Below are 24,184 nucleotides of genomic sequence, written 5' to 3'. Positions count from 1 at the left end.
GGAAGGGAGTTGCTGAGAGTCAGAAATAGGAAGATGGTCTCCAAGCTTTTTTTCTGATCTTTTAGGCAATTTCCTAATGCCTTTAATGTTTCTCTCAGGAATTCACTGAGCAGTTTGAAGTTTCTCAGCTGTATGAATGCAACTGGATTGTGGTGAATTGTTCAACTCCAGCCAATTATTTTCATGTCCTCCGAAGGCAGATCTTGCTGCCATTCCGAAAGCCGGTAAGGTTACCTTAATGGACTTGATTATTCCAGGTAAATTAGCCCTCAAACAAGGAGTGGCCTTTGCATATGACACACTGCTGAAAAGAATAAGGATTGCTGGGGAAAAACCTTAACTGAATACAGGTTGAAGTTGCCAGTTTGAGGGAAAGAAGCTAAGCTCTGATTTACCATGGCTCTAAAATTGATTTTCAGCTTTCCTTCCATCTGGCTGTGCAGATTTTCAGATGAGCTTGTCAAGGTATTAGTGATGTAGCTAACAGGTTGCAGAACTATCATCTGCATGTCTAATTGCTGGAACTTCAAAGACCCCGGATATGACTGTTGCATGTTTTATTGGTTCATACCCTGTGATTTGATTTTGTTGTCAAAAAGAAGCATAATCAGTAAGTTTTGAGAACCTGTAAAAGGAGTAGGCTACCAAAATCTTCTGAATAATTTTGACACTTTCATAGCTCTCAAAACAAGAACAAATAACTTACTGTGTTTGCTATTCATATTAATTTATTCTATATCACATTCAGTTTGTGGGTTTTGTGTGCACTGTGTTACAAATGTTGCATTTGTAATAGAGCAGCTCCTGAGTGTTGGAAAAATTTCTGTCTTACAGCTGATTGTTTTGACACCCAAGTCACTGCTGAGGCATCCAGAAGCTAAATCCAGTTTTGATGAAATGGTGTCTGGTAGGTCACCTCAAACTATTGTGGAGAAATAATTAGCTATACCAAGTTGCATGTCAGACTGTGAAGAACAGAATCTGCTCTACAGAATTTGTCTTTTCTTTCAGCATAATTTCTGTGGAGCTGTCATAGTGAGATCTAGCAGGAACTTTTGCTGAAAATTTTGCCTTCATGTATAGATTCTTAATTTTATCAGGTTTATCTTGTAACCAGCCATTAATCTTAGTGCAAAGTGCATTCCCATCTCTGCAGGGAGTTTCCCCTCAAGAGGTTAGTACGTTCCTCTGCTCTTTTTCTCTTCATATAAAAATGTAGTTGTTCTTTGTACTGCCCATGCCTCCCGACCCCAACACTGTGGGATAGGCTGTAATTACACTGGGCCCATTTGGAAGAATAGTGTGCCCAGTTCTTGTTACAATGCTTGGTTTGGGGCTGCTGTGTCACACCACTGATCGAAAGTGAGATCAGTGAGTTCAGAGCTGTTGTTGGCATGCCATCAGCACCAAGAGATACACAGTGACTGCAGGGAGAATACCAAACACTGGTGGTTTTGTCCTGCCTTGCACTGGTTAGACCGTGTTGGAGTGGCCTCAGGAAATGCAGTGACATGTAATGAGTGAGGGATTAAAGAAACTGTTCAGAGTGAGAATGTGGGCATAGGTGTGCTGCTAAGTGTGTAAAATCTGCTGCTCAAGCAAAGGTATTTGCTGGGTTTATTACTGTATAAAAGCTTTGTAGAATGGGTCAGATTAGAAATTCTGTAGGCTTTGTGATGTCACTTTGTCTTGGGAGTCCCCTCTACCGCAGGCCAACCTCAATAATAGCCAAACTCCGAATTAACCCTGCCCCCTGCTCCTCCCAAAATCCCGCCCCCCACTACCCCCCCAATCTGCACACACTGCTCCTCCCCAAACCCCAGCCCCTCCCCAATCCCCAAACCCTACCCCCAAACTGACCCCCAGCCCCTCCCCTAACCCCAACCCCAGCCACCCCGCAGTCGCAGTCCAAGGTTGCACCATTAGGGTTTCAGCATCAGGGTTACACCATCAGAGTGGGGATTACACCATTAGGGTTCACCGTTTGGGTTACACCACTAAGGGTTACATGGTTAGGGTTAGAGATATGGTTAGGGTTGAATTTTGGCATACCTTCATGTTTCTGCTGAAGAGGACAGCAGGTAATAAAGTGTTTCTGACTCTCAGCTAACCCTTTTTGCTCTGCTTTTAATAGAAAGCTGAGAGAGAAAGACTGTCTCCAGCTGACCGAATGAAGCACAGATTCAGTGTTTTTTAATGATGAATTCTGCTGGCATGAGATAATTCTGACATAAATCAGTTTTTCTTTGATATGTTTGTGCTGTTGCTTTTCTTCCCCAAGATAAATGGTTCAAACAGGAGCTTTTCTCCTGGTGAGTGTGCTGATTCAGAATAGGAGGTCGAGCTGCTATCTGCTACCCTGCAGTTGTTTAATGTGGAAATAATTCTACTCAATCATATATGAGAGCAAGGAAAAGGATCTTTTAGACCATCAAGTCCCTCTTCCAGTTTCATGTATCCTAAGCAAATTGTTCTCCTGGGAGGTGGTAGCAGTGAAGATATGCATCTGAAATTGTACTTGTACATTAGCATTTACACATATGGCTCAGCTCTGTGCTAATTCTTGCTTTGGCTATTGCTGTTTTAGCTCTCAAACAGAGGTTTAAATCAAATATACAGCACTAATGTGTGTGCTTGGGTAAATATTTCTGCAGTTGCCAGACTTAGTTGCATTACAGATATGTGTTTTGTTTTTATAGAATATTCTGAAATTTTTAAAGCTGCAATAATGTTACATGGTTGAGATAATCTTGGAAAGAAGAAAGAGTATTTCAGGTGGTTCTCTGAAAAAAACCCCAAACTGGAAGCAAAGTTGAGCTGTCCAATCAATTTAAAAGTAAAGATGTAATACACAACACAAAGCTGAAAAACAGTCTACTGTTGATATGATTCTGTCTATTAAGTGTGGTGAAAGACTGGATTATTGACAACCTTCTAACTTCTTGAAACGGAACTGCTGAAAGTCACTTTGGCCAAGTTACCAGTCTGGAAATTAGGACCAGAGAAGCAGGAGAACCCTTTGATCACTGCAACCTGCTGCTTGCTCAGTAAAGGACTAAAGGGCTGTTTCTTGGGCTGCTTTATTGAAATGTCAGCTCCACTGAGAGCACTTTTTCTAATTTGTGCTCCAACTAGGTACCACTTTCCAACGTGTGATTCCTGAGAACGGGCTGGCAGCTCAGGCACCGCATGAGGTCAAGCGAGTGATTTTCTGCACAGGAAAAGTCTACTATGACCTTGTGAAAGAGAGAAAGAACCAAGACCTGGAGAAACAAGTAGCTATAACCAGACTTGAACAGGTGAGTTCCCTGATCTTCAGAAGACAGGATCATGGGGTTTCATGTGCTTTTCAATAGACGCCCCTCCTAGAATGGATGGTGATAGCATTTTTCTAGCACTTGGCATCTTAAAAGACATTCTAATCCTTTGCAGCCATGTGGAGAAGGAATACATCAGTAGCATACTGGACAACGAAATCCAGAAAGCTTGATGACTTTTCCAGATTAACATAACAAAGTGAAAATTACAATATGATAGCACCTTAAATTTGTATATGCAGTCTGCTAGGTTTAAATGTTGTGAGTAGTACACTTAGAAGCTATATTGTCATTCACTGATTAAGGACATACTACAGCTACTTCACTAAAAAAGCTGTAGAATTGTAGGTGATTTGGACTATGACCTACTTCTGTTCATACTAATACAACCGTTAAATACTTGTGCATTCATTTCTGAGCATTAAATCAATTAGAGAAACATGAGTCACTCTCCATGGAAAAGTAATGACTCATCACTGGCTAATAGCACAAAAGAGAGAGCCTTGACAATTATTACCCTTTTTTTTCCAGATCTCACCATTCCCCTTTGACTTGCTTAAAGAAGAACTTGATAAATATCCAACTGCTGATCTAGTCTGGTGTCAGGAGGAGCACAAAAACAGTGGATATTATGATTATGTCAGACCTCGTTTCCGCACTATTGTGAACCGCACTCGACCCATCTGGTAAGAGACTTTAAACTTGCTCTGTCTCCTGGGCTGATTTGTTTGCTTTTAAATTTGGTTTGGGTAGTCTTCAGGTATTCATGGGTAAGTCAGGTTCTTCACAAATCAAAACCTCTGAGTCTTGGGTGAAGGAGGGAAAGATCTAGACTACCCTTTCTCAAATTCAAGATTGTACTGCTCCTCCTTGTAGATTTGAAAGAAAATCAGTAGCAGCTAGGTCTGTATTTATTGCTGCTTAACACAGCACTTAGCTCTCTTTTGTCTAAGATTCTGTCATTTTAAGAATTTCATTCCAGATGTTCGGTTTGTGCAGGAAACAGCTGTTGTAAGAGCTCAGTCCATGCACCTTTGCATTTATTTTAGATGACTGACTCTCAGATCTGCCCGTGCAGCTATCAAAGGAATGAGAGTCTTCATTGCCAAAAGCAAGTTATCTAATTATGAGACAGTGTACCTGGCTGCCCTGAGAGGGATGGTGAGAAGATACAGCTTAACAGTGGTGGGAGGGGAGAAAGAGAGGGAAGCTGACCCTCTCTTTGGGACAACTTAGATTGATTTTTATTTAAGAAAGATTGATGACTAAATATCCAAATCTGCCAAGCTGAGTTGAATGCATTAAACAGCATGTTCTCATGCTTGTTATTGTCAAAATACTGACTTTTCTCACCTCATTTGTCTGCCCAATTGTTTTTGTCATGAAGGTATGTTGGCCGAGAGCCTGCTGCTGCACCTGCCACTGGCAACAAGAACATGCATCTGGTGTCACTCAGAAGGTTCTTGGATACAGCTTTCAACCTGGAGGCCTTTGAAGGAAAGACATTCTAACTGCAGGGCCCTGACCTGTTTCTGACTGTTAGTCTCTCAAAGCACGGCATCCAAAAATAAGTGAGGAGAATACTGGAAATGATGTATTTTTGCTTTACTAAATAAAAGGATCCAGCAGCTGACTTCATTACTCTGTAGCTTGCTCCCCAGTTTATAAGCAAAATACAATTCCAGCTTACCTTCCAGCATTTTTTGTCACTTATCTATTTGAATAGGGACCTCTTTGACACAAGAAGCTTCTCCCATCCCAGGATGCAATGAGTGGCTCGGTGAGGCTCATATCTCAGTCTGTGGGCACTGTCTAATTATTGTAAGTGAGTAGAGCAGGCATGGACAGCACCATAGTTATGCACATAAGAGGCATTACCACAAGGAAAAGAAATTGCTTTTTTTCTGTCTATATATCAGAGAAGAGTAATGAAACTGAAAAGCAGAGTTGGTAGATGACTGCTAGAGAAATGTACCGGCTGTGTTTGTTGGAAGGAGATGGTGAGGTAACCTGGAGATGTGAGGAGGAGGATGGTGGGAGTCACATAACAAAGTTGTTCAACTAGAGGATAATGGGGGAATAGCGTGAAGCACTTAGATATGAGGTCAAGAAGGGCAGAAGTAAAAGAGACCAAGAAAAGATTGTTTGGGGATACTTGAAGAGGGAAGAAGTGTTCATGAGACCACAGCTGACAGAGCAGTGGGTGATCACCAGGAGAATTCAGCATCAAATGACTTCAAAAGTAAGAGGTGCTCCCACTCCCTGGGCTACCTGCTTTGATGCTGTGTGGTATTAGGGAACTGTGGGGTCCTGTAAACATCCTTGTTTTGGATGAACAGTCTTTCCCTCACCACTCTACTATGATCTGCTTTTTTTTGACCATTCATTACAATACTGTGTTTGGATGAGAAATCTGTTTTTGCAACAGGCAGCAGCTTTTCCGCTTTGTCCGGTGCTATTCCCTACCTCCCATCACCTTGCTGATACTAATTCAGCTCTGAAGTGGCTATTCCTGATTTATTCACCCTTTTCTTAGAGGAAGGTGGGCAAGCAACAGCTGTTGATTTACCAAAGGCACATGCTGTGGTTTTGCAGAAGTAGTAATTGGTTTTTTTGGTCCCTTACGTTTAGCTGTCAATTAGGATCTCAACTGCCATGCACTTTCAGTATGGACATAAAAGTGAACCACCTCAAGAGCTGCTCTGTGTCAGGGGGCTAATGTACAGCAAGTACTGCACGGCAGAGAGCAGCAGGGGCTGTTTCTCTTGCTGGGAAGTAGTGCTTGGCTTCTGGGGAGGCACTGCGGGGCAGGGTGGTCTGAGAACCATTGCTTGTGCTTCCTCCACTGTGCTAAAAGGCAGGTGAGCCCAGCTTTCCTCTCCCCTCTTGACATAAGAACTAGTATTGTCAGAAGTCCTGTTCCCTCTGCCCCAGGAGGACTTGGCTCTGAGGGGACCTTGTGACTGCAGGTTTCTGCAGCACTAACCTAGGCAGTGGCAGGAGACTTTTTGCCCTCTTTGTAGTGGCTGGCAGAGGGAATGGTGAGGTGAGCAGTGTCAGTGTGGTGCACAGGGATGGCCACGCCTGGGCTGGGGCAGGGGGCTGGAAGCAGCTGCACAAAGGCCCTGTGCCCCAGCAGTGCCCGGAGGGTCAGGCTGGATGTCCTGAGCAGCCACCTGGAGACAGCAGGTCACTGGAAAACACAGAGATGAGGCTTCACCCTATCTCCCCTGTCCTGAGCATGCTCCTTGGACATGCTTTTGCTCTGAGAGTGCTTTGCCCTGCTGCTGCTCTATGGACCGTAACATAATGAAGCATGGCAGTTTATGTCTCATTCAAAGAGTTGGGTGATGCTGGAGAGCTTCTTGTCTCATCAAAATAAAGAGCTGCAATTAAAAACTTTTTAGCTATGATCAGGTACTACATACCCAGGCAGGTTTGCAAAAAGGTTTGTGTGCCTTGTATTGTCCTTTTATTTGGCTTGGATACACCATGATGGTGAAGAAATAATCCTTCTTTCAGGGCATTGAATCGATGTGGTAAGGTACTTACATGGCATCCAGAACTGAACTTAGTCTAATGTTTGGGAAACTCTGTAGCATCCTTTTAAATCAGGCTCGTTGCCCTGGGCTTTTTCTCTCACTGAAGCATTTAAGCTAATTCAGTCTTTGAAAACCTAATGAACTTGGCAAGTACTGCAGCTGACAGCCACAAATGTTGTCTCCTATCCCTTTCTATAGCTCAAAACATTAAGGTGATAGACAGTAACCATCACCCAAAGTATTTTAATGCTTTTATGAATGCTTGTTTCTGTAGCAAGAATTGAGTGCAGCTAAATATTGCTGGCTCTGTTTATTGTATTCTCAGTTTGCATAAGGCAGTCAATGCTGCATGAAATATGATAAATGCACTTTTACCACAATATATGCAGAGGCAGAAAACAAAATTAACATAGAAATATAAATGGTAAATGACAGATTTTCAGTCTCATTGTGTATAATAGATTGTGGCATAATAGTTGAATAAAAATTCCATCCAAGATGTAAAAGATCCCAATAAAATAAAAGTACATAAGAAGAAAGTTCTCTATTATGGCTGTTCTTTTTGACAGTTTCTCCTTTGAGTGAGGACATTAACATCCCATTTGTAAGAGTGTTAGGACAGCTCATTTTTGTTTTCTGTTTTTTTCCTCAATGGTGGCTTATTTAAATATAGAAGCAGTGAGGTAGACATCATTTACACTTGCAAAAGATAATTATTCAAAACGTTTAGTCAAAACTGGCAATAATATTGAGATTATATTAGAACATTTTGTTTTATTATTTGCCAATTTTTTTAAATAATGCATTTTTATTTCAAGGTGAGTTTTTAACTGGAACTAGACTGGAATTAACATCTCTAATTTCTAAACATTGTAAATAATTTCTCTAAACATGTTGTGTCTTCAGCTTTGAGATGGTAAAGGATTAAAAGATTTATCTTTGTTTGACAAAGACTGAAGTATTATGTAGACCTCTTGTGAAAAAAGTTGGCACTGAAATTCAAATGACAGCTTTGCGATTTGGAAGAAACAGCCACTGTGAGCGTGAGTTGACTTCATCTACCTGAGGACACACATGGTGTGTGTGCCTGCAGCAGCAAGACTTGCTAAGACAATCGGCTTCTATCACTGTTCTTCATTCCTGACAGACAGCAGGAGTGTGCTTGATGGAAACTTTTGCTCTGCCCATGGTACAGTCAGAGTCTGTGCTAGAGCAGAGGAGTAACCTGTTCTCCAGAAGAGAAACCATTCTGGTTGCTCCAGGAGGTAAAAATTAATGTATGACACTAGACAAAAACTAGGAATGTGTGTGTGCATTGTTTGAACTGAGTGAAAAGTGCGTGCCTTGAGGGGTGTTGACTGTTTCTTTTCTTTGTTTTGCTTTAAGTATCCCTTGCCAGACTGTCTGGCTGCTGTTCCAAGAGCTGTGGGTAGCTCTTGCCTGGCTGTACAACCAGCAGATGTGCTGCCTCTGATGCAGAGCTGGGAATACCCACTGCTGCTGAGAATAACAACGAAATGAAAGCTTGGGAACCTCTGCTCTGTGCTTTCACACATGCATATGTATATATATATATATATATATATGTGTGTGTGTGTGTGTGTGTGTGTGTATACCTTCTTTTGATTGCTGTTGGTGTAGATGACACTGAACATTGTTTAAAACATGAACTAGAGGCACACTCAATACTCACAATAGAGCTAGAATGGCCATCAAAGCAGATAGAATAGATTTGTAAAGTTAACAGTCTGGTGAAAGACGGAAGAAAGAAGCGCACTGTTGTCGTTTATATGGCTCAGTGAACGCGGGCTGTTTTGGCTTTCCAGGCGGCTGCTGAGGCCGGGCCGGGCTCTGGGGTGCGATGAGGGGCCGTGCCAGGCTCACGGGAGCGGGGATCACTGACCGTGGCATTGACCGTGGCTGCGGGGCTGAGGGCGATAAAGCCAGCCTCTGGAGGCAGCTGGCAGTCTCTCTCCGATCCGCTCGACACCTCAGGCATTTCAGCTGGTTTCCCAGAATGGCGGGCTGCGGCTGGGCCCCGTGAGGGCCCGTGAGGCCTGGCCGCCGCAGCACGGGGATACAGAGTTACAGCGAGGGGAGCAAGGCCGAGGACGGTGCGGGAAAGGCTCAGGGGAGAAAAGAGCTCCCGGGACTTTGTGCGGGCAGGTAAGAGACTGGGAGCCGGTGGGGACGTCTTGTCCTGTTCCTGGGCTGAAGGGGACACACAGTTGCCGTCAGGGCTGCCGAGGAGTGCCGGGCCCGGAGGGAAGGCTGTGCATTCCTGCGGTGAGCTGCTGGCCGAAGCTGCCGGGCTGCACAGTGCTGCCGTGTGCGGTGCCAGGGCAGGGAGCCTGCCCTGGGAAAAGGAACCGCGCCGGTCAGTGGGAAAGAGAGGCGGTTCGTTCTTTTTGCGAAAACAAAACAAACACCCCCCCCCCCCCTCCCCCAAACAAAAACCACACACACACAAAAAAAAAAAAAAAAAAAAAAAAAAAAAAAAGCAAAAACGAAACACCACCACCACCCCCCCCCAAAAAAAAAAAAAAAAAAAAAAAAAAAAAAAAAAAAAAAAAACAACCCCCAACAAAACCCATAAACAAAACAACAACAACAGCGAACCCTTAAAAAATTAGTTTTCCTTTGCTGGGAAGTATAGAATAAGCTGGATTTTTCCAGGCTGCAGCCATCGATCGTCCCCAGGTGAGACCTGCTGGGATGGACAGACACTGAACCTCTGCTGCCTCTTTCTGTGTCCTGTGGACAAAATTACAGGTCTTGGAGGTTTTGTCAGGACCTGTCTTACAAGCTTTCTGTGCTGATTAAAACACTTCATTTTAGACACAAAAAATTTTATTGTAGATATGGGTAATTTTGCATGTATCTTTCTGCCCCTGTTCTTCAGTAGTAAAGGTTACTGAGTAGAATAACTACAATATGGTATTCAAGATTCTCGTTAGGTCTGATAAAAAAGTTTTGTGGGTGTTTTTTTTTTCCTTTGTTCCTTTTGGCTGTTGAGTACTTCTGCAAAGTCCAATTGTGTAGCAATAGGAGTCTTGATTTCATGGACTCTACTGATTAAAAAGATAATTGAAAGGTTTTCTTGATGTTTATATAGAATGAGGACAGATTAAGTGAGTGCATTTTCTTAATCATTGGTGTAAGATATCAGGGAACAGCATGGAGTCTAAAATAGAAATTCAATGTACTTGCTGGAAGGAAACAGATGAATTTTTTTTTTCTTTTCTAATTAGTTTTTTTAACATTTTTAACATTAAAACCACTTCTGGTCTTAGATACCTCTTAACAGTTACTTCAGGTGTTTTTAATCCCGTTATTTAAAACGTTGCCTATTATCCAAAAGGAATAAAAGACCAAAAGGAGTAATTATTCAGGAAAAATAGTGTTTTAGGGAATTATTAGCTTTGATTGAAAATGTTTCACGGATTTCCTCAAAGTTTTCAATTATTAATAAGCGCACCAGGCAGTTCCTCTGTGATACTTAAGTGATTCAGTCATTAATGGCAAATGGAAATCTAATTTGTTTAGAGGGGAAAACAGTTGTACTCATCACTAAAGATGCTGTGTGAAACCCTGAATTATAATTTCAGAAATCTTTACTTCCCGTTCAATAGCTCATAGATTCACTGATACTCATATAAAAAGAGCACATAGACACTTTCTGCCCACGTCATACACAACCAATGTGAAATTCTCCTCCACTTCAGGAGAGGGTGTATTCAGCCTGCCACAGGAGGAGAGGGTCTGTGTGAGTGCTCAGCTTGGCTCTCAGTTATTTTCCTTGGATGAGGATTAGATTATCCCTATAGTGGGTTTGTTTAATACTGGTTTAAGGGACTGCATTTCACTTGGAACTCTACCTGCAGTGGAATAACAGCATTCTGCACACAGACTTGCATGAAGGACAGTGATGTTTAGTGCTCTCACAGAATTCCCCATGCCCCTGTGATGCTACACCTGGGCTGAAGGAAAAAGTGCAGATCAGTGCTAGAAGCTGCCTGAACACACAGCCTGTGTCTGGGGCTTGGCTGTGCCATAGAGCAGATGGGGTTCTCTCTGCTGGCCCAAAGTGACCCTGCCCAGGCTGTGAGCTCAGTGCTGCCCTGGGCAGTGTAGCTGGGCTTCCCACTGAAGTTCCTCCACCTGGAGTGAGTCAGTTCCACAGGAGAGGCTGGGAAGTAGGTGTGGGCAGCCACTGTGTGCTGGCCAAGACTTTGCAAGGGTAAAGTTAACTAGGAAAAGCCAAAAGACATATGAAGGAACAGTATGTTTCATGCGCATTAGAGGAAAGATTCTATTTCCTCAAATTAGTGTACTCACTGCTGGGGGTGAAATAAAGAGGATAAAATAAAATTGTCTACTATAGAACATGAGAAAATGACCGTACATAATTTCCCATGACTAGAAATAAATGTTTAACAAACTGCTCCCAGTAGGCTTGTTAAAGATGAAATATTTATTACTATATGTTAATTACAGGGTTTAAGCAGTACTTAAGTAATTTGAGGGGATTGGCTTCATCTTGCTTTCAATAATTTTATGTGATTAAATCCTCCTTCATGAGTTGTTCTTTGTGCTACAGCAGTTTGCCCAAACATTTCCTTAATTAGTCTGTGTTTGCAATGGTGGTTATTTTGTATAGGATGAATAGTGTACAGTTTTCTCTGTGAGTTTCATGGCCCAAGCAAAACCAAATTCCCTCAACACTAATGTTTTTGCGTGTGCACTGAAACACAATAACTTGTCAAGTCTAGAAAAATCTTATTACTATGGGAAGGTTGTATGTTACTCTCAGGATACTAGTCTGACACTACAAATCAATTTTGAAGAAGTCCTTATATACTTTTTTAGGCTGCAGTATGAGACAAATACTTATTTTGCATTCAAGTTTTCCTCTTTCCCCTGTGCAGCATAAGGTATCTGTAAATATTTTGCACTTTTACATTTTATAATACGGTTCTGTGCCAACCCATTTTGCACAGAATTATAGTGAATAAAATTTTTGGCTTATCCTGACTTCAAACTGGTGTTGACAAAACTGTCATCTTAGAGCTGATGAAGAGCTGAAGCTCTGTGTTGCTTAGGGACTCTTCATTGCAACAACCTACTGCCTATTCAGAAGGAAAGATAAACAGAAATAAAGCAACTTAATCTCCAGTGTATCTAAACGGTTCCTAGTTACACTTTTAGATAATTAACTTCTCCTGTGATGTGCTCATTTAATAGATACTTGGTCATATGTGACCATGTTTATTTAATGTGCTCTGCAATATTTATACCACAATACACCCTTCTCATTATAAACCAGACAGTCTTTAATTTATTTACACACACATATTCTGAAGCTTTTGCTTAGACAAAACTCTACAGGCTTCAGGAAAATATATCTGAGTGTGCATGTCAGTTTATAACTGCTCATAAATAGCTTCTGAAGGGACTGCCAGGAAAAAAAAACAACTAGTATTTTTCTTTCTTTTCAGCATTATTGTTCTGATATTTACGTACATTAAAAATTAGGGACATGCTACATAAAGTGTGATTATTTTAGTTACTTCCATTTTATTTCATTAGACCTTTATCCCAACCCAGAAGTCCCTCATTAGACTCATCAGTAAAGTAACATTTGTCATAATGAGCACAGTATTGCATGGCTCAGGAGCTCAATGGATTTATGCAGATTTCAACTTGGTGGTACCTGTCTCTGTAACAAAGCCCAAAGGGAAGGAGATCTCTGTAGCCACGTTCTGTTCTCCAGAATTAATTCCAAAGCCTACACCAAAGACCATTTTTTGTGGTGTTTCTGGCTCTACTTCATACAACCTCAGTGGGTCATTCCTGGGCACATTTGCATACACACCTATACGTGAGAAAATATTTGTGTGCCTGAAAAGTGCCTCTGTGTTAGTGCAGAGCAATACTGCCTTTTCTTAAAACTGTCTTGCAAAACTGATCAAACCTGTAGCAAGCAATGGCCGCATTTCAAATCCATTTTAAGTTAATTTAAAATTAATTTCAAATTAGTGATGCATCTTGTCTCTCTCTCGAAGGAGCCTATGCTGATGATTACTATTGTAATTTCCTTCCCATGAACCACTTCCATCTCCACAGAAGAGCTCCCAGAACTTTGCAGGTCTTTTTTTGTGCTTGATCAAACTGGTAACCATGAAAGTCTGTATGTCTTGTAGCAGTAACTGTGCCACTTTTGCATTAGGCTTCTGAAAATTAGCTGCTTGGAAACTGAATGCCTGCTGTCTTTAGTATGATAATGCATGAAATAAACAACTACAGCCCTCCCCTGCTGAGGGAAACTGTCCTGTTGCAGTGTATGGCTTGTGCAGCCACTGGGAGTGATGGCCAAGAGCAATGTCCTCCTCCTGTTTGCTGACAGTGAAGAGAGCCCATCAGTGGTGTCTTGGATAATGTCAGTTTGCTCCTTTGTAAATGTGCTCCTTACATCATGAAGGAGCTCCATCTTTCCTAACATGGTTTCAAACCAAACACCAGTGAAGTACCTACGTTAGGAGCCTGGAGATGCTACAGTCTGTGCTTCAGAGATTGGAACTGCTTTGTGGAGGGGGCTCTCTCCATCAGTTACCCAGCTACCCAAACGAAGCCACCTCCTAAACTAAGGTTCCCTGAAGTGCCTGCAAGTAACTGAGCCAAAGCCAGTCTCTGGAGGTGTGTTCTGCAGGGAGGAGTGGACTGGGTGCCACACAAACATGCTGCCCTGCAGCCAAGCTTGCTGCAGTTGTTTTAATTTTTTTTAATCAAATGTTTTTAATTAGTTTCTTGATAGCTAATGAATTTTATATGTATTTTCCCTCTCCTTTTGAAGAAATTACTGGAAAAACTGTCAGATTTTTTTTTTCTTTGAGCCATTTGCAAAACACAAGGAAACGCACATGATGGAGCTTAATCATGTTATAAGAGATTGTTACTGTGAAAGGCATAACTCTTTTAGCTCTATTGGGTTATTGTGCATTAGTACCGTTTGACTGCCAGCTGTGCAGCAGTGGGGCTCCAATCAACAGGAGCCTGGGAGCCTTTGCCATTGCAAAGAGTGCCAGGGATAGGAGGGAGAGAGGCTCTTAGTGGTACTGTTTTTTCAGTGATTAATAATACTTGAGATCCATTTCAGTGATCAGAAATGTGCCTTAATGAGACAATTAGTCAAACCATAAAAGCTGCACAGCAATTTAGTTGGTGTTACTACTGCAATAATTTGCTGCGGCTGCTTGCTTCTTCCTGATTTGACTTTATCACAATGGTCTGGCTGAAAGTTGCTGTTGAGAAGGCTTGGAGGTTAAATTCAGTTTTGAATGGCCATGATTATCCACAGGGCAGACAATCCCCTTAAAAATGAAGAAAAAAAAATGAGGGGGGAAAAGTGGATATTTCATTATAAAAAAATTATATGCCTTTGTCCACGTGGCTACTGTAGTGCCTTTCAATATCCAGCTGCCTGCTAGTGCTGTGGCAATGAACTGCAGGTAGGGTTTGGGGGCAGGTACCAGACTGAAAGGGCTGCTGCAAATTTGTGTTTATTTCTTCCTTCTGTAACAAAAACACAGGGATGGGGCCGGAGTTCTCTGTGTGGAGCTATGAGACCTCTTTTAGGTGCAACTGATTTTTTGTCTCACTCTCAAAATTTGGTCATAATATTACTGTAAAGCAAAGTCAGAGCAGTTGTGCTCAACCAAAGCTTGTCTCAAAAGCTTGCTGTTTCAAATCTGCAGCTTTGTGTTCCTCAAAGCTTGTTTGTATTTACTCCAGCTAAACATGTTGATTTATTAATACCTACTATCTCCCTACAAAAATGCTGTTATTTTGACTTGGAGGTATATCAGAAATGTCCTCACAGTGATGCTAAAGAGGACACCAAATATAGAAAATTTAACTCACTCAACGAACAAAATAACAAACAAAAAAAATCTACCCCAGGACCAGTCACACTAGTGAGCTCATATGCTTGCAGTGTTTCCAGTGACGTTTGCAGCTTTCCATGCTCAAGAGATCTGGGGAGTTTATTCTGCTATTTTGGGGAGTAAATCCCGCCCAGAACTAGCATTATTTAAACGAATTTAGTCTAATTAATTTGCATTTACCTAAGAGGCCAATAGACAATTTACTGCCAGAGCAGAAAGCCATTTGTTGGTGTCCCGGTGATGAATGCAGTAGGTGTGTTTGAGGAAGCCCTGCCTCTGCTGAGAGCTGCACTGGAGCTGGTTTATGGGCAGGACAATCTACTCAGTAGTGGCACGGAGGGTCAGGGTGATAGCGAGGTGTGAACAAACTCCCTCTGCCCAGGGCAGGTCCTGAAAACCCGGTTTGTTGTCTGTGTGAAAGCTTCCTGCAAAAATGTCCCTGGCCAGCTGTGCCAAACTTAATTGTATTGATCTTCTCAATCCAGCTCCGTCTGAATGCTCCCACTTTCCAATCGTCTTGTATCAGAGTGTAGAAAGCAGAAATGTTTCAGTCTTCTGAAGGGACAATACAATTCCTGCTTTGCTCAGCTTTAACTATGAGTATTGTTTCTCTAATAAAGAATATTGGTTTAATGCCTCTGTCACCTCTAGGGAGGGGGACTGAATCTGGACGTAGTGATAGTGTTATTTTGACACACTTTTGTGTTGGATCAGTGTTACTGTAAATGTGGTTTGCTATCCCTCTGCAGGTTTCAGCTGGTAGAAGATACCGAGTGACAGGTTTTCTTTGGGTTTTAGTTTTGTGCTGGGCAGCCTGTTCTCCTGCAGCCCTACTGGAAACTGCAGCTTTGCTGCTTGCTCTTCCTGGGCCTCAGCAAATCCTTGTGTTTCTTGGCTCAACCCCCTCTGCTAGTATGCAAAGATTAACCACTTCCTTCTTTCATAACTAATTATGGGCCAACTGAATATTGCTCAGGGTACCAGCATTCTGGCACATGATTATTCTCAAACTGCTGAATTCACCTAAGTGTAAATTGCTTTTAAAACAAAATTGAAGTTGAAGGTATGTTGACAAATAAGGAGCAAAAAAGAAGCCTCATACTCTAGTTAGTTTTGGGGTACATGGAATATCAGCTGTGATAACACCCAGTCATTTTTAATCCTGTCCTTATGGCTATGCCAACTTCTTTCTCTCTACTTTTGGCCTCCTAGGGATGCACAATTGTTCTCTGAGATATCTGTGGCCAAGAGAAGACTTGAACTGTAAAAATAAATATTATCAGCTATGAATGACTTTGAAGGTCTCTTACCTAGAAGTGTAAAGAACCAATTGGTAGTATCTTTGTGATGCAAGTAAACTGCATGACAGAAACCCAAGATTAAAGGGAAAGTGTCCCTGTAAATTGTTAAGCATTTAACACTGCTTTTCTGGCTTCTTTACTAGGTGGATCTAACTTGCTATCATAAAGGAGAAAACTACAGCTTACAAAAGATATGCAAGTAAAAGTATTTACCTTTTACATTTCTACTTCTTACCCCAAAACCTATAGTCCTTCGTGGTCTCCCTGACAGTACTTGGACCCAGTTTGGCTCTGCTGTGGTTAATTCTGTAATCTGAGATGGATTCAGCTCAAACAAAAAATAAAAATGGCTATTTTGAAAGCAGAGGGAAGCCCTAATACCTCTGTGGACCAAAATCTAGCAGGTCTTCTTGTGGTTGTGTGCTGGTGCATGTGGGAGGGCCCCAGACAGTGCTCTCCCAAGCATGGCCTTAACTCCCAAGCCATTCTCTGCTGCTGACTGTGCCTTTCAAACTGCCTTGAATATAAAGCAGTGTAGAGCTTAAAAGTGTAAATGTGGACAGAAACAGAACTGTTTATGCCTTAGGAAGCATTCATTTCAAAATGCAAGTGCTTTTGGAGAAACTGCAAATAATAAAATTCAGGAGTTACCAAAATCCAGGTCACAGATGTTGCAATTAAATACTATCTCCCTGTTGACCACCAGGCCCACAGCATTCCAGCCTGTTACCACTTCCAGAATAAGGTGATGTCCATCTGCCTTCAAGGCCAGCTGAAAAGGGTAAAGAAGCAGTGGCCGGTACTGAATTTCCTTGGTTTCCAGGGAGTTTTGAGCATATCTAAGTTTTAGCACTTATGAGAAGAAAAACCCAGTGTTAATGTAGTTAAGTGCTGTACAAAACTCCCCACAAAGCCTATCAGCTTTAGTCTCCATCTTCACTATTATTACATTAATGGATCTCCTTTGAATGAAGCTTCCACCCTCTGTCATTTCTTGGTTTAGGGCTAAAAGGCAAGAAATTAATTTTGTACTTGTATTTGCTGTTAACTGGCAGAGCAGCTGTAAGAAACACAATGCATTTATTTTTAAGTGCCACAGAATAAGACTAAGTTCAAAAGAATTCTCCAATAAGCATTAAGATGGTGTTACAGAACAGCTGGAACATTAAGTGAACAACCTTGATAACCCAATTGTTCATTGACGCATAATTCATCTTTCTTCTACTAAAAGAGTAATTTCTTGGGACATTAAAGACTTGAGATTTTTGTGAAGCTGAGAATCAAGTCAGAATGGACAAAATAATCTCTTGATCCACATATTATTTTAGATGCATTAGGTGCTTTTCAGGTTTATTATGGTACACTGTATAATGTTAAATTAATCAGAACTGGGGAAATAAGAAAACTGGCTGATAATGCAGTTCCAGCAACACAGAAATGCCAAGTACTTGCCTGGGCACTCTCCAGATTTAAATTGATTTTAAATCATTGCTTTTTATTGAGTTGTTTTACCAGGCAGAAGCAGATTCCTGTACAGTCAAACATTTTGGGTCTCACCTTTCCAGGTTTCTATCAGCTGTGTTAAGGCAGTATTGACACCCCAGTTATTCTGGCAGGTGGAGGTACTTTCTCTGTCCCAGTTCCACTGTAGCTGTATGACCTGCGAGGGTCAGCCTTTCTCAAACATTTATCCTAACTGTGTCCACCTGTGAGAGCTGTTTGCAGTATTTTAATTCAGCTCACTGAAAGAATAGGAGAAGTGGCTGAGGAAAAAGTCTGTTTCATCAAGTAGCATGTTTTCAGCTTCTGCTGCTGTTTTGCCATTCTCATCAGACAGCTCTCACTGCTTTCTAGGAATCTTTGATGGTTATCTCAGACAATTAATTCACACTTACAGAATGGGTGAGAGAGATGACATCTCTGTACTGTGGGCTCTAAATTTAAAAGCTTATGTGATGAGTTTCCCCAGGTTGGGGCCATGACAGGTACATTGCAATGATCTACCAACCCCAGTGAAAAAAAATGGAATGAGATGCCAGTAGCCCACTTACTGCACTGACTCATGCTATTTGCAAATTTTTAGTGTCAAGCAAATAGGGATTTTTCTGATACCGAGTTTCTTTTTTTATTCTATTTTTTGGGGTACCTCTACGTTATCTAAAGCCTTTAAATTCACAAAATTGTACTTAGTTGAATACTTGAGATTACATGCATGCAATTTGGTTTCCATTGCAAATTAGATTAATTTTGCTGGGCAGAAATAGTTATTATTACAGCTGAGGAGCATCCGAGCAGAGGAAAAGTGTTTCTCATTCCCTCCTAAGCGGGAAATAGACTACACCAATCCTTAATGACATGAATGAAAAAAAAATACCTACAACTCTCCTCTGTGGGTAATACATCACTGCAACTCTAGCTCTGGATAGTGAAGTTCTGCAGCACCTGCAAACTCTGTGAAGCCCCGAGGCACTGCTCTTCTGTGAGAGCTGCCGCGGAGCCATTTCAAACCCTGCAGCAGCGCCCCGAGCGCACAGCTGGTCCCTCACCCGCGGATGTGGGAGCCCGGAGCACCTCTGCTCCAAAACGTGGCACAGCTGCCCGACCCTGGGGTACCGGCCGCCTGCCTGCTGTTGGTTGCTGGAAATAATAGCTGAGCTGTGACTCTACTCCCAAGTACTTCACTTTACCAACCATATTTGGGGTTAAATGTTTTCGTCGTTGGTTTTTCTGTGTTTATTTCAGTCTGTGTTTTTAATGAGGTTTGTGTACCTGGAAAATATATACACACACGGTAATGCAAGCTTGTTTTAGCAAACGCAAAAGATGGAGGTGTTTGTGGTTTCCGAGGGGTGTTTGAGGAGCAGCCCTTTGCCCTGTCTCACACGTGGCACAGCTGCTGGATCCCCCTTGGCAGGTGCCAGCCTTGAACACCGAGAGCCTCCGGTACGGGGCGGCCACAGGGAATCCGAGCACAGACCCGAGGGAATGGCCTGAAGCTGTCTCAGGGCAGAGTTAGACTGAGTATCAGGAAAAAGTTCTTGGCCCAGAGGGTGGCTGGGCACTGGAACAGTCTCTCCAGAGCAGTGGTCATAGCACGGGCCTGACAAAGCTGAAGAAGCGTTTGCACAAGGCCCTCAGGTGGGATGGCTGGGGCTGCGCTTTGCGACTCCCTCCCGACTCGTGATATCGTACGGTCCCACGCCCGGAGCCCCGATCCGCCCGCGCCTCCTCCGCGGGCAGGGCAGGGGCAGTGTGTCCGCACAGGCACAGGGCGGATCGGGGCAGGGGCAGTGTGCCCGCACAGGCACAGGGCGGATCGGGGCAGGGGCAGTGTGCCCGCACAGCCCCAGGGCGGATCGGGGCAGGAGTCAGCCCGCACAGGCACAGGGCGGATCGGGGCAGGAGCAGTCAGCCCGCACAGGCACAGGGCGGATCGGGGCAGGGGCAGTGTGTCCGCACAGGCACAGGGCGGATCGGGGCAGGGGCAGTGTGTCCGCACAGGCACAGGGCGGATCGGGGCAGGGGCAGTGTGCCCGCACAGCCCCAGGGCGGATCGGGGCAGGGGCAGTGTGCCCGCACAGGCACAGGGCGGATCGGGGCAGGGGCAGTGTGCCCGCACAGCCCCAGGGCGGATCGGGGCAGGGGCAGTGTGTCCGCACAGCCCCAGGGCGGATCGGGGCAGGAGGAGTCAGCCCGCACAGGCACAGGGCGGATCGGGGCAGGGGCAGTCAGCCCGCACAGGCACAGGGCGGATCGGGGCAGGGGCAGTCAGCCCGCACAGGCACAGGGCGGATCGGGGCAGGGGCAGTGTGTCCGCACAGCCCCAGGGCGGATCGGGGCAGGGGCAGTGTGTCCGCACAGGCACAGGGCGGATCGGGGCAGGAGTCAGCCCGCACAGGCACAGGGCGGATCGGGGCAGGAGCAGTCAGCCCGCACAGGCACAGGGCGGATCGGGGCAGGGGCAGTGTGTCCGCACAGCCCCAGGGCGGATCGGGGCAGGGGCAGTGTGTCCGCACAGCCCCAGGGCGGATCGGGGCAGGGGCAGTGTGTCCGCACAGGCACAGGGCGGATCGGGGCAGGGGCAGTGTGTCCGCACAGGCACAGGGCGGATCGGGGCAGGACAGGGGCAGTGTGTCCGCACAGGCACAGGGCGGATCGGGGCAGGGGCAGTGTGTCCGCACAGGCACAGGGCGGATCGGGGCAGGGGCAGTCAGCCCGCACAGGCACAGGGCGGATCGGGGCAGGGGCAGTGTGTCCGCACAGCCCCAGGGCGGATCGGGGCAGGGGCAGTGTGTCCGCACAGCCCCAGGGCGGATCGGGGCAGGGGCAGTGTGTCCGCACAGGCACGGGGCGGATCGGGGCAGCAGGAGTCAGCCCGCACAGGCACAGGGCGGATCGGGGCAGGAGTCAGCCCGCACAGGCACAGGGCGGATCGAGGCAGGAGCAGTGTGTCCGCACAGGCACAGGGCGGATCGGGGCAGGGGCAGTCAGCCCGCACAGCCCCAGGGCGGATCGGGGCAGGGGCAGTGTGTCCGCACAGCCCCAGGGCGGATCGGGGCAGGGGCAGTCAGCCCGCACAGGCACAGGGCGGATCGGGGCAGGACAGGGGCAGTGTGTCCGCACAGGCACAGGGCGGATCGGGGCTGGGGCAGTGTGTCCGCACAGGCACAGGGCGGATCGGGGCTGGGGCAGTGTGTCCGCACAGGCACAGGGCGGATCGGGGCAGGAGCAGTCAGCCCGCACAGGCACAGGGCGGATCGGGGCAGGAGCAGTCCGCCCGCACGGCCGCGGGCCGGGGATGCGTGCGGAGGTTCCGTGCAGCCCCGCCTGCGGCTCCCTCCCCGCGGGGCGGTCCCTGAAGCTCCGAGCGGCGGGGCCAGGTGGGCTCGGGGGGCCGGGGCTGCCCGGTACAAAAAGGCGACAAGGTCTTTGCTGTGGTGGCTTTTATTTGCGGTGCGGAGCTCCGTCCGTGAAGGAGCTGAATGCGCGTTACCAGCGTACACTTTAGGGCGTATATATCGATGTAGACATAAATATATTTCAACAGAGACAAAACATAACAGGAACATGTGCTATAAATACACATTTACATTTGTCATAAATATATACTTTTTTATAAAAATAAACGTATCACTAAAATATTTCTCTGTCTTCTGCAACTCGCGCTGTGTTGTCACAGCCGTGTCCTGCCAAATTACCCGTGGCACAGGAGCTGTGGCAGCGCTCCTGTCAAAGGAGAGAGGCCGGGTTCTTAGACCCTTGAAACATCCCTGTTTTGAAGTCGAACGTCCTTTACTTTTGATCACTGTGAACACGAATTTCATTTAAAAATTTGCTTTTTAATTTCTCCGCCCCAGCACTGCGTGTACGTTGGTGTACACCTAAGGGGAGAGCAAGACAATTACATTCTCAAAGTTCTCTGCCGGGGGTTGTATGCCCCGGGTCCCACCAAGAGGGCTCATTAAATCATAGCCACTTGTTACGTTAATGTAATTACACTTAGTCGATCAAAATTTTCTCTCTTTTTATACTGAACAATCTATTCCACAGTATTCTGGTTCGAAACATTTTAAAAGCCTCATGTTTGGTTTCCATAAGTGCATAAAAGTGTGTATTTTTAAACTCCATGAAGGAACTTCATCTGCATAATGCAAATAACTTTAAATAAGAACTTAAGAAAACCTATTTCCTGAAATCCTTGATAGATACAGCACGGGATCACACTGCATAGGTGTAGGGAATTGTGTTAACTGAGAAGCAGTACAGTCCCTTGTGAAGCTCCTGCCATCAGAGAAGTTTGCAATGCCTGTGAATTTTTATCCATCCGTAATTTAACCAGAACGCTCCAATTTAAACAGACCTGAACTGAGTCTGAAGCTTCCTGGACAAAGTCAGCTACCTTGCAGATAATATCTTTAGCACAGGTAGAGGCAAAGGTAAACCATGCAAGGGTAAACCCCCTCTGCAGGGACTGAGCTCATCAGAGCTGCTCCTTTCAGATTGTCATGCTGAACACTAAAACCAAATCACTAAGATACAAGGACAGAATGGTTAGCTAAACAAATAGGAAGTATGGGTGGTCACTGGTCCTCAAGTAAAAATACACTGTCAGTATTTCCCACCACCACTAGTTTCAAGAGCTGGAGAATGCAAAACACCTGTTACAGCAGCTGTAGACAACTAAGGGACTCTGAATGATTAACTGGTATAAAATATCAGATGTGGGTGTCGATGCATCCTGAGTTCTCAGTCAGTGTGTTGAGCACAGTGTCTGTGAGCTACTGTTAAGATTTCAGACAAAAAAAGTAAAATGAGAAACAGGTAATATTTGCAACTAACTATTGGTACTTACGTGGCTAGGATTACAAAACAAAAGTATATATTTAGCTAGAAGAAAATAAATTATCAAATAACTATTCACAGTATTTTTATACACTTAAAATATGACTACAATTTTAAACATATCATTCTACAAAAAGTACTTAGTACTACATTTATGTTAGAAATACAGAATGCTTTTGTAGTGAAATGAGACAAAGCAAAATTATGGGCAATTATTGAAGTAATTTTCATAATTATAGTATTAGAGCAATTTCAAGATTTATTTTGAACCATGTATTCTTTAAGCAAACTTTTGGTCTGTCTAACAGTTTTCTGGGGTTTTGCTTATGTATTTTTACATCTTAAATTATAAATTAGATTAGGTATTAGGAAGAAGTTCTTTACTGTGAGAGCAGTGAAGCACTGGAACAGTTGCCCAGAGAAGTTGTGGATGCCCCATCCCTGGAAGTTTCTAAGGCCAGGTTGGATGGGGGCTTGGGGTAACCTGGTCTAGGGGAAAGTGTCCCTGCCTATGGCAGGGAAGTGGGAACAAGATGATCTTTAAGATCTCTTCCAATCTAAACCATTCTATGATAACTTTGGGGCAGCTTCTATGCTATAATATTATTTATGTAATCTAAACCCAGATTTCATCTTTGACTTGAACCACAGCTTATGAAGTAATAAAACACACATATTTTTCAGTGCAATGGAATAACTTAAAAAAAAATGAGCCCAGCTCTTAATGTCTGTAAATCCTCATAGTTGATTTACTTCAACATAGCTGCTTGCTCTAATTGATTATCAGGTCCACTATGCTTTCATATATAGGGTTGTGAATATCCTTTATCCAGCAGACTGCTTAATTGCATGTATGCAACTCCAAAGAGGCAATTAAATAATCATGGACATATTGAGTGTCCTGAATTTGTATCTAGAGTTCTTAAAAAGAATCGTATCTGCATCTCTAGGTTATTGCAATAAATCTCTTCTGCTTTTAGGCTTCAGAGTGCTTAAACATGTGATTGTTTGGTCTACAAAGGAAGAGAGAACATCTCCACCTCTCCACAGGCAAGGCAGCAATAATCCCTGGCCAGGCCTCGGAGTGTGTCCCAGCTTGTGCAGCACGGGATCTGCGCTGGAGTTTGGAATGAAGTGTCTTCAGTCAGTGAGTAAGTTGTGTTCTAACAATGATACTGAACACCTCTAAGTAAGGCAGCATATTTCACCTCACGAGAAAATAACTGAAAATATCAGTCCCTGGAAGGATTTATAGGGAATGAGAGAGATAATGAGAAAAACCTCAGGATAACACTCATATAAAATGGGAATTACCAGACACTATATATTGCCACTTTCCTGGCTGAATTTACTGTATATTGCAGAATATGATACCCTACATCTCCTATTAACAATATAAATCCCTCCAAGTGGGATGATGCAAAGCTGATATGAGTACCAGTACTGGTATTTATAACTCTAGCTTGAGGACTTCCTTATATTGCAAATTTACCTCGTCATTCTAGTTATTGCTCTTTGATTTTGTGTGGTTGCATTCACTCTCCTGGCAGCAACAGTGACTAAATTAATTTCAATTCAAACAGAAAAGGTCTTAAGTAGAACTGAATAGTACTTAGGTTTTGTGCTTTGCTGCTCTGTCAGGCTGGATTTTGCTCACTGATAGAAAGAAATAATTAAGTCAATTCACTAGGGACAAAATTCTCCCAGTCCTCTGTGATGGATCATCTCTCCTGCTTTCA

The 24,184-nt window shown here is 44.0% G+C and overlaps 2 protein-coding genes across 2 annotated transcripts in view; one reads left to right on the top strand and one right to left on the bottom strand.

The window, feature by feature from the left end:
• The window catches only part of OGDHL (oxoglutarate dehydrogenase L), a 45,972-nt gene extending 38,574 nt beyond the window's left edge, over positions 1-7,398 (top strand). Inside the window, exons 18-22 of the mRNA XM_066324193.1 lie at positions 99-224; positions 835-907; positions 3,136-3,299; positions 3,849-4,003; positions 4,705-7,398. Of these exons, the coding sequence (XP_066180290.1) occupies positions 99-224; positions 835-907; positions 3,136-3,299; positions 3,849-4,003; positions 4,705-4,828 (642 nt within the window). The 3' untranslated portion in view covers positions 4,829-7,398. The remainder of the gene's footprint in view (positions 1-98; positions 225-834; positions 908-3,135; positions 3,300-3,848; positions 4,004-4,704) is intronic.
• An 8,810-nt stretch (positions 7,399-16,208) lies between these two features.
• Positions 16,209-23,945, bottom strand: C8H10orf53 (chromosome 8 C10orf53 homolog). Its single transcript, XM_066324526.1, has 3 exons — positions 23,938-23,945; positions 16,752-16,942; positions 16,209-16,267 (listed from the first exon to the last, which is right to left on the bottom strand). The coding sequence occupies exons 1-3, from the start codon at positions 23,943-23,945 to the stop codon at positions 16,209-16,211; spliced, it is 258 nt and encodes an 85-aa protein (XP_066180623.1).
• Between the last annotated feature and the right edge of the window lie 239 nt (positions 23,946-24,184).

The sequence above is a fragment of the Sylvia atricapilla genome, chromosome 8 (genome assembly GCF_009819655.1).
Source record: "Sylvia atricapilla isolate bSylAtr1 chromosome 8, bSylAtr1.pri, whole genome shotgun sequence".
NCBI lineage: Eukaryota > Metazoa > Chordata > Aves > Passeriformes > Sylviidae > Sylvia > Sylvia atricapilla.
This window is presented reverse-complemented; position numbering and strand designations above follow the sequence as displayed.